A 16,752-nucleotide genomic window follows, 5' to 3' on the forward strand; every position below is an offset into this window, starting at 1 on the left:
TGCCCCACAAACAAGAGGGATAGAAACTCTTTTTTAAAATTAAAGGGAAGGGAAGCTAAAATGGTCAAGCGCATTGCTATTTTACCAAAAGACCGCCAGGCACAGAGGATGCAAAATGCTTCACCCATTAGTGATTTCCGCTCTGGTACAGGAAACCAGCGGAGAAGCAAAACACTTGACCTGAACTCTTTCTTTTCTGGGTCACCTTCAGGGTGCACTCCCTTTTTATTTTGACAACACATGCAAGAGTCATCCTGCCAATGAACTGAGTTGTAAAAAGCCCTACCTCTGACAAGCAACACCTTGGAAGCAGCATCCTGATCCCCATTCACATCACCTGGGCTTCTGTGCCTGGCACTGCCTGGGGACTCATCGGTCGCTGGTGCTGAGAGGGATGATGTGGTGTCCTCCACACCAGGCTCACCAGGATCCAGCTGTTCAGGAGTTTCGAGGGGGGCAGACTGACACCCAGCTTTCGGGAGGGTCCATGGGTGTGGCTCTTCTCTTCCTGAACCATTTTCATCACTTTCCTCTCTCTGGCCTGTCAAACCTTCCAACCCACAGGCCTCCCTGGAAGTTTCCGACAGCAGAGAGTTTGACTCACTTGGATGGTCCACCCGGCATGCTTCAGCTCCTTCCATGTCAACTGTGGTTTGGAAGTCCTTGGTGTGCACTTCAGCCCCTGCCGGAGGACTCCCGCTGTTCTCCCGCTGCTCAGCTATTGGCCTTCCAGGTGTCACTACAGGAGGGCTAAGCTGCAAAGCATCCTCAGCTTCCTGTTGAGGATCATGCACATTCTCCTGCCCGCCTTCTGGGAACAGACATCCCCCTATCTGCCCTTTGAAAGACAAGCAATCTCCATGACCGTTCTGCTTCTCCTGTTCCACAAGACCCCGGTGAGCCATCCCTTGGGGCTCTCCCTCACCACAGCCAAACCCGCCCAGCTTTGATAATGTAACTATTTGATTTGGGCTTGCTTCTCCTGCCTGACTGTCAGAAAGGGAGACCCCCACCAGCCGTTCAGAACAACAATTGATGACCCCGGATGACGATTCCTGCAAGGGGTGAGCGTCTGCTGCCTTCACATCAGAGGCAGGTCCTGGTGGTAACAGGTTTGTTACAGGTTGGGGAAAAGCATCTTCTGGCAGCCTTGGCTTAGGACTGCCAGAGTCATCCTTGCAACTGCAGCACAGCCTCAAATGTCCCGCAGGGAGACCCTCCCCAGCAATCACATTGCCCTCCCTGCTTCCTCCCTGGGTCACCTCTGTGTCAGACACCCTGAGGCAGCCCTTGGATTCCCCTCCACCACTGTCCTCCTCTGCCATGTTCCCCAAGGCCACGTCTGTTTTTTCAAGGGTCCCTGCAGTCGGAGGCTTCCATTCAGGGTCCTCGTCATCTGTGTAGCTGTACATGGCATATCTCCAGTCAAGCTCGTGCTCCGGGTGAGCTTGTTGCTTCCCATGGGAAGGTTCCTGAGTGCCAGTGACTGCAGAGGCAACACCGGGAAACCCAGACGTTGGATGCCTCTCAGGTTCCTCTGCAATTTTCAATAGCAATGGTTCACTTTCAGTGGCATGACAGGTCTCCAAACAAATCCCAGCATCACCCACCCGGGTGTCAGCAGTCCTTGTTGCATCCAACTGGCTGTGCGGCATCGACGCAAGTGCTAAACATACCCCGTTCTGCGAGCAATTGCTGCTGACCTGATGGGTTGCTGATTGGCTCTTTGCTCTTGGCTGGGGCTTAGTGCAATAAGTGAGAGAGACTGACTGGGTCAAGGAACCCATTTGGGGTCCCAATCGAGGCACAGGAACATCAGCGAGCTCCACATATTCCCCTTCCATGTCACTTTCAGAGTCGTCAGTGAGCATGAGGCTCACACGTTCGCTGGTACCAGCTGCCTTTTCCTCTGTTGTTGCAGTCATGACTGAGTTGTTTCCAGGTAAATTTGGCCCATGAGAAGTCTGGGGTTCCTTCTTAGGAGAGATGCTTTGGAGCAACTCCTTGGAGAAACCGAGAGCAGGGCAACCTTCGGCCACTGGGTCAGAGCGTAAGTCACTTTCCATAGCTTTTGGTTGATCAATAAATTCTGGATTGACTATTTTTTCCCAGGGAACTCGGAATATTTTATCATCCGTGGCTAGTAAACAGTTTTCTAGAGCAGATCCCATCCGCTCTCTGTTGATGCAGTCCAGCCATTCTATGGTGAAGATAGAGGTGTACGAGACTTCAGGGACCACAAGCTCCTCCACATTATGCCTGTCCTTAGCCAAGCACTTGACGATGATCCGTGGGGACTTTTTCAGGTAAGGCACCACCTGGAGGTAAAAGTCGCCCGGCTTCAAGATCCGCCAGTCAAGGGAGGCAAGCTGGACTACGATCTTCTCATGGATGCACAGGGGCCAGCCCTCGTGCCGGAACAAGAAACCACAATACTGTACCTGGAAGAAAGAGAAAATCCAGGTGAACTGGCTATGCAAGGAAGCTCCGAAAGAAAAACATGCTAGTGAATATACAATGACTGAAAAGAGAATGGAATGGTGATGCTTGAATTACAGCCTTCGCAAGAACGTTGAGAAAGGCTTCCTGTGTTGATCGAAGCAGCATTATTTTATTCAAACTTCAATGAATACCCCAGCATTTTATCCTTTTTCTAGGGCTAAGCTAAATAACTTAACCAAAACGGCAAAAGAGGCTGGAATTGCAATTTACACTTCCCAAAGGCTATCCTTTCTACTTTATTATTATCAATCCCTGCCAAAGGAGTGCTTGTTTGTGGTTTCACTTCCGTACTTCAGACCTGCCTGCCAAAGGGGAGGGCTGGGATAACCACTCATGGAATCCCAATGGAGGATCACCCAACTGGAAGGGTTTGCTTTCCTCCCAACTGGCTTGCATGCCTTCCTGCTGCTTCAGAAAAGAGGGAGAAGGAGGAAGGATGTGTAAAGAAAGGCAAAGCAGGGTGGGTGGGTGGAGGTCCTCACAGATGTTGAGTGAAGCATGACAAGAAGAGGTTAGCCAGAAACCACCATGTAGGACTCAGAGAGATATCAGCGGGTGCAGGGGGGGGAGTCTCTTCCTATCTACTTTTGGTTGCCTCCTATTATCTTTCTAGAAATAAGGGTCTTCCCTATTCATGTCTCCAGGCTCTGCTGTGCTAAGTTCCAAGTCTTTCCCTCTTAAACAGGGGTGGCCAATGGTAGCTCTCCAGATGTTTTTTGCCTACAACTCCCATCAGCCCCAGCCATCAGCCATGCTGGCTGGGGCTGATGGGAGTTGTAGGGGAAAAACATCTGGAGAACTACCGTTGGGCACCCCTGCTCTAAAACATGCCTTCTGACTAAGGAATGCACTCGTACTTGTCTGCCCCCTAGATCTGGCCGTGACAAGGTCCTGTTGGCTATCAAAGAAGACCACTTTATCTGGTGATCAAACACAACACATGGAATGCAGGGTTCCTACAGATTCGTGGCCTCTCATATTTTTAACATAGGGGGGAATGGAGAGACACGACACAACCCACAGGCCTCACTCTACCAGGAAGTTTGCCAATAAAAGTTCTACAGCAGCCATATGAACTGTGTCAAGAACCTGTAATGGTCGAGGGTGTAACTGGGTTAAATCCAATTAGATCTTTCACCTCAGACCCCAAAGCCTGGGGCAAACTCTGTTCCCGTAAACTTTGCAGTCGGTGAGCACAGACTGAAAAACCAGACTAAGATTGAATCCGACAAGCCCCACAGCTGCGGCTGCCATCCGGGGCCTCCTTAGCAGCCGCCGAACTCTGCAAACATCAAAGCGACGAACGAAATGGGAGAACTGACAAGGTTACTGGGCGAATGAACTACGAGACTGCCATTTCATCGAGAGCCTTCCCAGTGCCAGCAACAGAAACCTGACCATCCGCTGCCTGCCAAGGGGGGAGGGGGGGGCTCAGAGGTGAGCATCTGCAGAACTCCAACAAACCTGCCGCTCCACCCTGCTTGTTCTCGCACTGATATGCAGCTGGAAGGGACCCGTGGTTTCTGGAATGCACATGATGTCACTAATGCTCAGGCCTGATCCTTGAGCAAGGAGGTTAGACGAGCGCAAGACAGGGGAGGAAAGAGGCTTAGTGTGGATGCCGTGGGGGGGGGGTACCCTCCCAGGCTAAGTATTAAGGGAGAAGAGAAAGTCCCACAAAGTAAAGTAGCATACAACTTCTTTTTTAACTCTGTTTTTCGGGTTACGTAAAGCAAACCAACTCTGCTCATCTCTTGCTTTGAACTATTACTTGCTCCCTAAGATGAACATTTAGCCATTCAGTACAGTTGAGCTCTATGACATTCCCTCAAGCACCTCCTTGATGTGAAAGAGAGAGATCCGAGTCCAGCAGCACCTTGGAGGCCAACAGGATATCTGAGGAAGGGAGCTTTGACTCACAAGAGCTCTTCCCTCAAAAAATCATGTCAGCCTCTAAGTTGCTATTGGATTCAAATCTAGTTCTCCTACTGCAGACCAACACTGCTACCCTCTGAAACTGCTTAAGGTGGGAACATTTCTCATCACCAGGGGTTAACCCAAAAACTTCTATTACGAGAGAGGCGGAGAGACAGTGAAACAACATGCTCTTTGTCTGTTTTGTTTAAAAGGGCTGCTTCTGCTATATTCATGGTAGCTTCACCCATTCTACCATCAGCCTCAGGTCCTTGGCACATGGACACCAGCTTCACAAACATCTAGCCCTGGTACGAATCGCCAGCAGAATCTGCTGGGGCACACCAGGCATCCCAAGATACTTACACAGGCATCCTGCTGGACACACTGCAAGATGTGCTTGGCCGGAATCAGGAAGTCAATGAGGTAGCGCAGGCCGTCCCCTCGGTATGTCTTCTCCACGACATCAAAGACCTGGCACAGCACCGTAGCCGCTGTGACCTCAAAGGGAGGGTAGAGCGCCGATAGCGTGCTCTGGATACAGCCGTCCAGTGACTGGGAATCCTACCAAGAGAGGGAAAGTGAGAGGCTGCTCAGGAACGGGTTGGGAATGGTACCTGCCAGGGCTTGGGCTGCTGCTCTCAGGCAAAGGCAGCTGTGTGGCCTCCTCAGTCATGGCTTTGCAACCCTGAATCCTCACCCCCTCGCAAGCCGCACGAGCAAAGCGTTCACCGAGTCTCGACAGAACGGCGGCAGACAGCTTACTCGGCACAATCCTTCCCCTGACTGAGCAGGGCGGGGCTGCTGTTTGACTATTATTATTCCAGCACATGAGGGTGTGTGTGTGTGTGTGTGTGTGTGAGGGAGAGACACACAGAGAGCGCACGCCAGAAGGGCTTGTGGAACTCCTGGCCCAACTTCACAGTGATACCTGCTTTGCAAGTGCCCCCCCTCCTTGTAAATAAACCCAAAGCCACGATCTTCCTCTAAACTGGGGAAGGGGCAGCACACGAGATCAGGTGGCTGAAGGTGGGATGCGCTCTTTGCCCCTTTTTGACTGTAATCGCAAACCCTAGTCCTCTGGCACGAGAGAGAGAGAGAGAGAGAGAGAGAGAGAGAGAGAGAGAGAGAAAGGGCAGACTTACATGAGCATTCAAAGTTAGGTCTTTTTTTTATTAATGAAGAAGAAGCCAAACTGAGTCACATCCTGAACATTTATACAGCATTTCTGAATTGCAGATACCTTGTTCAGCATCTTTTCCAACAATGGGCAGCCAGATGCCCAGGGGAGGGGATGGAGCTTACAAGCAACAGTAGCCATGACTTTGTCCACGTCTTGTTCAGCCTCTGAGAAGCAGGAAGTCATCACTTAACCGCCTCTGGGATTGGCTATCCAAAGTGGATCCTTCACTTCTCCACTTGGTGTAGTTGGTTCTGGCCCAGGAATCTTTCCTGTCTTGGGGAAGGGTGCACAACGCAAGTTCCCTTCCCTTCCCATCCCCAAAACTCCACAAATGCATAATCAAAAAACCCTTAAGCACTTCATGCATAAATACTAAATCCCTTTTCAATGTACTTGATTTGTGTGCACTTCGCTGCTTTCATTTTTAGGAGACTTCAGCAGCTGCAACCTACTCAGGCGCAAGCCTGTCTCATCAACTGGGCAAACAAGAATCTGCTTCTTTGGCTTAGTCGGAACTGATCATCGGAAATGCAGATTCACATCTGACAAAGGGAGCTTTGACTCTCAAATGCTTCTACCCTAGAAACCTTGCTGGTCTTTAAGGTGCTCCTGGACTCGAATGTTGCTCGACTGCAGGCCTATGCAGCTAACTGAAATCAGATTTGTATTCAAATTGTCAACACAGGAAAGCAGCTTCCACTGTCAAAGCAATTGTAAAAAAACATGTGGGAGTCTTACGGGCAACTCTGGTCTAGCACTGAAACTTCTGACGGAGCTCAGCATTTTAGGAAAATATCTTTTCCTTACATTCACATCCTTGGATGGCAGAGTGGCTAGGAAGAGAGTCGCAGTGCCATAGCATGCTGGTGCCACACACTGCCCACAATCATGCAATTCCCGAGACTGGCCATTCTGCTGTGGAAGCAGCAGGACAGTCTCCCAAGAGTGGCCAGCAAGAGAAAACCTTTCAAATGGGGCATCCCTTTCCACAATGGCTTCCACACTGCTGGAGACTCTGAGCGAGCCTCAGCCATTCTGCTGGTTGCCAAAACACAAAGGCCTGGCAACCATTCAGTTGTCATCTCCCTACAAATTCCAGTGGACTCCCATGTTGCAGAACATGCCTCAGGCACGGAGGGTAGATTTTTCTCAGAGGGCAGATTCTCATATCCATCTTTTCAGATGACAAGTCCCATCACAAACTCAGTATGGAGGAAAGTGACCAGCATGTGTGGCTGCTCTGGACGCAGCAAAATCCACGAAGAAAACCACCTTCAATCCCAGATATAAATGTATGCACTACCCTATTATAAGAGGGTGTGTTTTTTGCAAAAAAAGGGCACAATTTCAGAGCATCAGCCATAGCATGGAAGGGAAAAATAGTTCTGTTGGAAGGGCAGTTGCTAGCCTCTTGCTGTTTTGCTAACACAGTCCAGCCCCTTTAAAGGCCAAGAATAACCTGGTTAGGGCTGCCAAATAGACCTTGGGAAATTTTTGGATATTTGGGAATGGTGCCTACGGAGGGCACAGTATAGGGAGGAGAGTGAGCTTAGCAGGGATGTGATGTTGTAGATTCCACCCTCTGAAGTTTCCACTTTATCCATGGGAATGGATCTCCATATCCTGGAGATTAATTTTAATTTTAGGAGAACTCCAGGCCTCACAGGGAGGTTGGCAACACCACACCAAGTGCTAGAACAGAATACTCAGTACAGGACAACCACCCTTACACTTGTCCCTACACTGAGCTCTAAGCACGCCCGCTGCCCTTCCAGACTTTGTCAAGGTCTCTTGAGGCTCGGGAGGCCTCGGCAAAGTCGGGAGGTGACAGTGACGGGAAGGGGGTGGAGGAGCGGGGTTCGGCCCGGGGGCACAGGCACCCCTAGCCCCGGGCCTGTGTACTACTGGGTCTAACTGGAATCTGTGAAGAGGTCAGAACAGAGAAGGTCAATTCCAAGCTCCAACAATTTAGATGCGCCAACATTTTTCTTGATTATATTCACAGACTACAATACATTGATCAAGTCACATATTGTTGTCCCTCCTGATCTCAACACTGGAGTCCACAATCTTTAATCCCTTGCCAAACGATGTGCTGTATGAGGTATTTTGAGCACTCTCTGCAGTTAATTACATTGCATAACTGACTTATGCTAATATTCACATCCCTCAACAAGCTGTCTTAAGCAAATTCCACTGCCAGAGAAAGAGCGCCAAGTAAGCAGATACAGGAACATCTGAATAATATATAATGGGTTGCTGAATTTTGAGGGTGCTAGTCCAAATGTGGGTTTCCTTTAGGCCAATTTATTTAAAACATTTTTATTTAAAACATTTTATGCCACTTTTCTAGACAATCAGGGCCCACAAGACTGAAAGGAGGCAGGTGTGTGGTGGACAGGCCTTTGTCTTTTAAATTAACTCGCAAAAAGAAAGATTATTCCTTATTCTCACTCAATTAAAAGATTACATATATACAAAAATCTCCTGAAAAGCATGGTTAGTGTATGATGCTTAATGTACAACAGACACATATAAACTGATCATTCAGGATAACCAAAGACAACAAATGTACAACAAATTTTGGTTCCACACAAAGTCTCCAAAATTATGAAGGCCTCTGAGTCATGCAACAGAGGGCCTCCCTCCATGCAAAAAAACAGTACGTTTATTCCAGGTTTTGTGAAGGAAAAGCTCTGTGTCCCAAGTGTGCAAAAGTCCACTTACACAGGGTCATGAAATATGTGTTTGGGAAACCTTTCCTTCAAAAGTGTGCACTTTCGATATATATCCCCATATTTAATGAGCACAGATCCATGCATTTCTTAAACCTAGCTGTCAAAGAGGTTTTTTTCTGAATTCCAAAGTTTAGCAGATAATAGATATCATTTAGTGAATGAAGCTGCAAGGCACGTACTTTAACAGTCAAGTAGATAACATTTAGAGAGCAGCACAGCATGTATGCTACGTGTGTACTTTGAGTGGGTTTGGTCTAAAGGGGTATTTGCAACTCAATGAAAAGTCAGGAAAATGTTGATGTCCCTAGCAGTGCAGTCTTAAACAGAACACTCTTCTTATCCCATTGACTGCACCTCTCCGCTTAGACCTGCATTGTTAATGGCTGCAGTCTAGAATGGCTGTAATCAAGGGAGCTGGTTGTTAGAAGGTCTCCAAATAACCCCCTTCTTTAAGGTCCCAGAGGTTGGAGAAGGTACCAGTGGGGGGAGGGGGGAGTTGCATGAAGAAACAAAAGATTTGCATTTGGGAAGAGACCAAAATCACACGGGTTTATTGTAAAGAGTAGGCAGGTTGAAATGCGTGGAAATCAACCTTTCTTATTTAATCAATTCACAGCTGAAGTAAGGCCAGAGAGATCCAGATAGAGGAAGAAGTATGAAAGTGGGGGGTGGGATGCTAGCTCTCTCTTGGAGATCTATTAGGGGGGTAGATTCTGCCCTTTGCAGATTCTACATGTCTATTTTTGCAAGTAAATTGGAGCGGGGGTGGGTTGCAAGTGTTATCACAGGTACTGAGTACCAGCATTAGGGGGGCTCTCCCAAATCCTGAGGGGCAGACTGGTGGACATCAGTGCAACCTTACATACAAGTACAGCACCTTTTTGTTATTTTGTACAAAAAAGCACTATAAATAAATATTATTTTTTCAGCCAGCAGCTATAGTATTAATAAATCTCATCCAAACACAGGAAATACTGCTCCTGGAATTTCTCACAGCTTGGGGAAGTGAGATGCGTTCAATGATATTCTGCAGTATTTTGGTCCACAGCAAACCATTTTAACAGCAGCAACCAGCAATGGGAAAAAAACAGGCCTATTTGGTACCTACTACACTCAGATTACAGTCCTCTGCACCACTGATGATGCCCCATTTTTCATCACCAGGGAGGGAGCCTAAACCAAGGGGGAGAGGAAGAAATCTGGGCCTGAAACAGGTAGATAAGGTTGCCAAGTCCCCCCTGGTCACTGACAGAGGATGGGGGTGGGGTGGGGTGGTAAAGCGATGCCAGATCCAGATTGGGAAAGTTGTGGAGATTTGGGGACAGAGCCTGGGGAAGGCAGGGACCTTAGCGGAGTACAGTGCTATAGAGTCTACCCTCCAAAGCAGCCATTTTCTCCAGAGGAACTGATCTCTGTAGTCTGGAGATGAGCCGTAATTCCTGGGGATCCCCTGAGCCCACTGGGAGAACTGGGGTAGGTTGTTCTGCTCACCTCTCGGTACTGGTTCAGCTTGTGGCCAGGCAGCAATGCCAGGCTTGGCCTAGTAGGCTTTGTTGGGTTTCTAGCTGCCAGAGGAAGAAGAGAGAACAGAGGGCAGGGCCTTCCAGCTCCCCGCTCCCTCCCTCGAGACAGCCAGGGAGATGGATCCTGGTCAAGAAGAGAACATAGAACCTGCCTGCCCTGGGAGGAGCAGTTTAACTGTCAGAGGCACTTAAACTGTCATTTCCCCCCCCGAATTGTCAAATATCAAACTACCTTATAATTTTATTTTTTTTTAAATCAAGAGTCCCTGTCTTACGTGGGACATGAAAACAGATTTTTAACAGTGCAATCTTAAGCAGAGCTATATCGCCACTAAGCCCACTGCCTTCAAAAGATTTAGAAGAGTGTAGCTCTACTCAGGATGGCATTATATGTCTATGGTGTATATAAAGGGTAGGAAGATGTATTAAGTAGCCCACATTAACAGACATCTGAGCAACAGAACAAAATTTGAACAGGTTTCTCCTTATTTTCGCCAGTGATACAGTGACTGAATAGTTGCCTGACCAAAGCACCAGTGAAGTTTTTCTATAAACAGAAGTAAAGGTGATGGGGGGGGGGGGGAATCACAAGATTAAACTGGAACTCAAATCAAGCTTCTAAGAAATTGAATCAACTGTGTGCATATTAAATAATTTTGCAAGATGGCTAGTGGAACTATGAGGTGAAAGAATGGGTCTTTTGATAGGCTATGCGTAGCTAATACATATGAATGCATGAAACTGCATTCTAGGGAATCAGACCTTTCGATCAGGGCTAAGGGACTCTATCACAAGTGATCAACTCAGTGTATACTATCAAAACTGTAAACTCCTGCAAGGTCACAAGCTCCCTTCTGTAAACTGGAAAAAATCATGAGTGGCTATCTTCCAAGACAGAGGGTTTGATGGTAAAAGAATTGCCTACTTATGGCCAGAATTGTGTTTTTGGATCACAGCAGGAAAGGAGGAAGGTGTGTATGCATGTGTGTGGGTTCCAATGCCTTGCTGCTTCCCTTATCCAACAAAACAGGGCTTGATGTGGGAAGGCAGGAATTACTTCCGGCTAAAACACCAGAGGCAATCACACCAGAAAACAAAACCAGGAAAGGGACTGGTCATGCCCAGAGGGGACAACTCACAACTCAGACCACACTTTCTCTCCCACACAATAAGGGGCTTTGTCCTTATTAACAGCTCATTATGCATGTCTCCTGACAAATAGGAAAACCCCTGTTATGCCAATGAAAGGAACAGCACTCCATCAAAATGGCTTGTGCAGGCCAAAAATGCTGCCCTCCCCACTAAGCAGTCATTAAACAAACCACTGTGATTGGTTTTACCATAGGGGTGTGCATTTAAAAAAATGTGTTTTTTGTTCAAGTCTATTGGACCTGAAAAATATCGCTATTTCCAAAAAATTCCAAATCCAAAAAATTCCAGATCCCAATACCAGCATGGTATTCAGATCCAGGATATTTCAAAAATTGCAAAAATTTCAGGTCCAAGTCAACTGAGAAAAAAATAGTGGATCTTTTTTTAAAGGTAGCCTGATCCAGGGACCGGCTTGGTTTAAACTGAGCTGCAAGAGAAACCAGCTCTAGGATCCGCATGCTGCAGTGAGATCGCTCCCCAAGGCATACAGATCCTGGCTGGGACAGCTTCTCTTGCAGCCTGGTTTAAACTGTGCTATGGGAGCCAGATCTCAGCTTTTAGGTCTACCAGTAATTCCGCATACAACTGGGATTTTTTCAGGATTTCCTCCCCTGGTTTTCATGAGAAAACTGGATACATTTGGAATGCCAAAATATACCTGGAAAATTCTGACAAGGTGGGTTTTTTAGGGGGGTATATTTTTGGTTTGGGTAGACCTGAATGCACACCTATTTTGACAGATTACCCTGAAAGGACTTTTATATTGAAAAGAGAAGCATAACCTTATGTGGAGATAAACTGACTCAGAAAAGTACAATCCTATATTATGGGAATTAGGGCTACCAGCCCCAAGGAGGGACCTGGAATTCTCTTGGAATTATAATTGACCTCCAGGTCAGATCCTCTAGAGGAAATAACTGCTTTAGAGGACAGGCTCTATGGCAGGGGCCTCCAACCTTTTTGAACCTACAGGCATCTTTGGAATTCTGACACAGTATGGGGAAGCCAACCACAAAATGGCTTCTGCAGATTTCCTTCAGTCAGTGCAGATCTTTGTGCTATGGCATCAGTTGCTGCCAAAGCAACATGTTTAAAAATCTTCATAGGCAATCATCAGAAGCTCTGCTGGGCAAAAGCCCCACCAGATCCTGCCCTATTTCTAAAAACACTTGGCAGATGCCAAGAAAGGTGTCAATGGGCACCACATGAGGGACCCCTACTCTATGGTATACTACAGAGCCTAGGAGAAACAGAAGTCCTGGAGTGACAACACATCCTTTCTTCCCAAACTCCATCCCCCCCAGAACTGCCCCTAAATCTCCAGGAATTTCCCAAGCAGGAGTTATTGACCTTAGTGGGACTCTAGCTTAGGTTGTGTGCATTTTGCACAGGAGTTAAATATTGGCAGTGATTTTTGGTCTTTCAGGGCACCCAACCTTTGTTTACCTTTTGTAAACAAACTTCTAACTTTCCCAACAATGGCAGAAAGGTTTGAGAGCAGGAACAACAACTAATGCAATCTCAGGAGCCTGACAGTGTCCGAGTGGTTCAATAGCTTCAATTGCTTCAATAGCAATTTAGGATAGTGCTTCAACACTGGAGGATTCTAACTAGATTCAGTCCATTTTGGTTACACAGGGGGCCTGTAGTTCTGTCTGGGGATGGCAATATTTTTAGGAGTGCAAAGGAAACAGACATGTGTGATCTGTTTTCTCTACCAATTTAATTGGTAGAGAAAACATATTACATTTTTTTCAAACACCGCCATCTCCAGCAGCCGTATTTGAGGTAACAGTGATACCATCAGAGCCAAACTTTGGAGCAAAAGGACAGGGAGCCAGCCGCCCTGCTTTAGTGGGAGAAGGTCAAATGCAGCTAGAGATGGGCAAGCTCCACCCAAGCATTTCCATCTTTTTTCCACCACTTGCTTTTCCCTGGTGCATTCTAGGAACTGTAGTTCCCAGCACAATCAATATTAATGAGGAAGGGGAGGGGTCCCCCAAGACCATTGAGTTCAGTCTGCACCCAGTTACACCACTATTGGCAAAGACCAGTCTCTGCTCCCAACCTCAGAGACTGCTACCAGCCTGAACAGAAAACACTGATGATTTGATACACATGTGCGGCAGCTCCCTGAGTTCACATACGTAACACCTCCTCTGCCACGAAAGGCACCCTTCCTCCACACTGAGCCTATTCAAAATGCAACAGCCTCACGTGCTCCAGCTTTTCCGTGCAGATCAAAGGAGGGTGGAGATTTGACACATGATTTGTAAAAGAGGCCTTTGTGCACCCAGGGATGTGTGCCAAAATATGGGCGGTTATGAAGCCCAAGAACACAAAAGGGAGCATGTCCACAGGCATTTTTTCTCCCTCTTGATCTATTAATGGGACTGGCACACCAGCCTCCGGAAAGCCAGGGGGGAAACTCATTCAAAAATGTAAAATGGTCCAGTGAGCAAGGAATCTATAGCCATCGGCTAGCCCTCTAATAATAAGAGGGAGACCTAGCAAGGGTTCTTGGGTTACCTTCTGCAACATTTCTTCCTGTTACGTCTTGTTACTGTCTCAAACAGAGGTAGAGTTAACTCTCCCAATGGATGAGAATGCAGAACTCAAGATCGTTTGTCCTTTCTTTCTGGCTGTAGGCTCATTTATTTCATGTTACTTTCCACACTAATACCTAATTCAAATCCCACAGGAATCTTCTCTACTTCTCCAAAACCTGGTCTTCTTTTGCTAAAACTCTCAGTCATTCAGTAGAGAACCACTACCTCTCCCTCCTCCCCATTAACTGGCACCTCCTGCTATCTGTCCCATCCTCTTAACTCAATGAACTCATGAAGTTGCTTTTATACTGAGTCAAGACTGGTGATCTATCAAGGTCAGTATTGTCTGTTCTGACTGGCAGCAGCTCTCCAGGGTCTCAGATGAAGATCTTTCATACCACTTACTACTACTCCTTTTTAAACTGGGGCCTTCTGCATGCAAAGAAGCTGCTCTACCATGGACCCACAACCATACCCTCCAATCCCAAATGCCTTGACCAAAACTGTCACTCTTTTGTTGCTGCGATCACGTCTCTCCTCCTACTTAATGTCTGTTGTTGCATACCTAAACCCAGCATGCCCAAATCACATTTCATCACCGCACATACTCTTGCAAGCCCGGGCCTCTCACAAAGAATATGCCATCCACACACAACATTACAGCAGCTTGCTTTCTTTTTTAAATCCCTTTCAAAACTGGGCTCAATGTGCACTCTAGTAGTGATGGGGAGGGTACGCAGTCTCCTTTGCATTCGTCACTGGTCAGCACTGGAGCAAGCACACAATTAGGATGTCGCTTCTGCACTCACTTTCCATCCTGTCCCCATGCATGGACATCTTGATGGTCTTTGAAGAACATTTCTGACTCCTATCGGGACTGAGCAACCTTGCAGCTCAAACTCTGGCTTTGGTCTGCAAAAATTCTCAGATAAGTTTCTGGATCACTGTATTATTGAGCATCATAGCACGATAGAGATTTGCAGTTTGTCAAGCCCCAGTAGAAGATACTTTTACCCAGTAGAAGATACTTTTACTTTTCAGACTGGATGAAGTCCAGGCTCTCTTGTCCCTTGAATGATGAAACCCACACATTTCTGCTACATCCTCTTGGTCTGAGAATCTGCTTTGCTCAGCCATCCATTGCTCAGGCCCAGGCTCTGGCACTGGACACCAGGTTTCCGGATCTGCTAGCCAGATTCTCCTTCCAATGCCTCTTGCTCCTCAGCCAGCATTCCTCATGTCCTTGAGATGCTTAGACACTCTGACCTAGAAGCCTTGCTGCTGCTGCTTGCCTTGCCAAGTTCTTCTCTTATTGCCAACTTATTGCCCAATTCTCATTGGGCTTGTGCCCCCAGCAGTGGTCAATGGCTACAGAGTTAATGTTGGCTTTGGTCATAACATGACTGATAGGCAAAGGGTTTTTCCTTCAGCTCCCTAATCCCAAGGGTCCTCCTTCCATTCACAAAATTCTACATAAGCATCTCTCCAGGGCCCACAAAAACTACACCCGTCTAATCCCAAATGTATCCCACATACTGGCTATGAACTGTGATCAGGGTCTTCTCCCACCATCTGCTGTGGGGCAGCATTACAGTCCATCTGGCAACAGCCAGCAAGGAAGAAGAACCTCCTGACTTTAAAAAGCATAGGGAGAAGTACATTAAAAGTCAGTTCCACCAATGACCGCCTTTACCAACCGGCCAACATGCTTGAAGAAGAGGCAGGAATACCAATTCATTCCCCTCTTCAAAGAGCAAGGGATCCTGCTCCTTGACTGAACAAGGTTTGAGCCCAGTGGCACTTTTAAGACCAACAAAGTTTCATTCTGGTATAAGCTTTCATGTGCATACTCACAAAACGTTGTATCTGAAGAAGTGTGCATGCAGCCAAAAACTGATACCCAGAATTAAATGTTGTTGGTCTTAAAGGTGCCACTGGACTCAAACCTTGTTCAGTCAAGGAGCAGGATACTTATCCTCTTTGAAGAGAGAAATGAATTGGTATTCCTGCCTCTTCTTCAAATCAACGGAGGGCTGTCAGGTGGTGGTGGAGCATCTGTCCAGCATGCACAACATCCCAGGTTCAAGCATTTCTGGCTGAAAGAGTCAGGCTGAAAGAGCCCCAGGGCTGGGCTCTGTCCTTGGTCTTGACTTAATTCTGTATCCTCTCTTTCTGCACAAGGCTGCCAGTGCTCACCTTTGGTCCCAGTCCCACAAAGACTGCCACAGTGCCACAGTGCCCATGGATGGGCAGTGTACTCCTGCTGCACCATTTCAGGGTCTGAATGCAACAAGACAGCTGCTGCTGTGGCCTGCCCCCATTCTTGAGGCTCACAACAAGAAGGGCTCACAACAAGAAGGGCTCAGACAGGTGAGGCAACTTTGAGGAACTTAAAAAAGGTAAAGGTAGTCCCCTGTGCAAGCACCAGTCATTTTAAACTCTGGGGTGACGTGATTTCACAATGTTTTCACGACAGACTTTTTACAAGGTGGTTTGCCATTGCCTTCCCCAGTCATCTACACTTTCCCCCCAGCAAGCTGGGTACTCATTTTACCGATCTCGGAAGGATGGAAGGCTGAGTCAACCTCAAGCCGGCTACCTGAAAACCCAGCTTCCGCTGGGGATCGAACTCAGATCATGAGCAGAGCTTAGGACTGCAGTATTGCAGCTTTAACACTTTGCGCCACAGGGCTCTTTTGGCATCAGAGGGGGTGGCCTAATATGCAAATTAGTTCCTGCTGGGCTTTTTCTACAAAAAAAGCCCTGCCTAAGCCTTCCTCCACAATGAGGACCCACTGCAGCTTACATCAGTCCCTTTGCCTCCATTTTATCCTCACAACAACCCTGTGAGGGTGATTAGGCCAACAGTATGTGATTGACACAACGTCCCCAGCAAATTTCAATGGCAGAATGGGGATTCAAACATTGATCTCCCAAATCCTAGACTAACCACTATCACTGGCTATCTGGTAGAGGTATATTCTTGCTTCAATGGGTGCTCAGCTGGGTCAGAATATTACCTAGCTCTTCACTCCAGGCCCTTGCTTGGTACCCACAGCATCCTGCTGGATCTCCCTTTAGATAATCAGAAATTGCAAGCGTTAGGCAGGAAGCACCCTGACTTGGTTAGCACAGGCTAGCCTGATCGCATTAGATCTTGAAAGCTAAGCAGGTCAGCCCTGGTCAGTTGG

General features: G+C 47.4%; 1 protein-coding gene across 1 annotated transcript in view; it reads right to left on the bottom strand.

The window, feature by feature from the left end:
* Positions 1 to 16,752, bottom strand: part of PLEKHG4 (pleckstrin homology and RhoGEF domain containing G4) — an 87,381-nt gene that overhangs the window by 56,847 nt on the left and 13,782 nt on the right. The window contains exons 2-3 of the mRNA XM_060253778.1: positions 4,783 to 4,980; positions 287 to 2,441 (exon numbers count right to left, since the gene is read on the bottom strand). Coding sequence (XP_060109761.1) covers positions 287 to 2,441; positions 4,783 to 4,980 — 2,353 coding nt within the window. The remainder of the gene's footprint in view (positions 1 to 286; positions 2,442 to 4,782; positions 4,981 to 16,752) is intronic.

This window comes from Heteronotia binoei, chromosome 14 (genome assembly GCF_032191835.1).
Source record: "Heteronotia binoei isolate CCM8104 ecotype False Entrance Well chromosome 14, APGP_CSIRO_Hbin_v1, whole genome shotgun sequence".
Taxonomy (NCBI): Eukaryota; Metazoa; Chordata; class Lepidosauria; order Squamata; family Gekkonidae; genus Heteronotia; species Heteronotia binoei.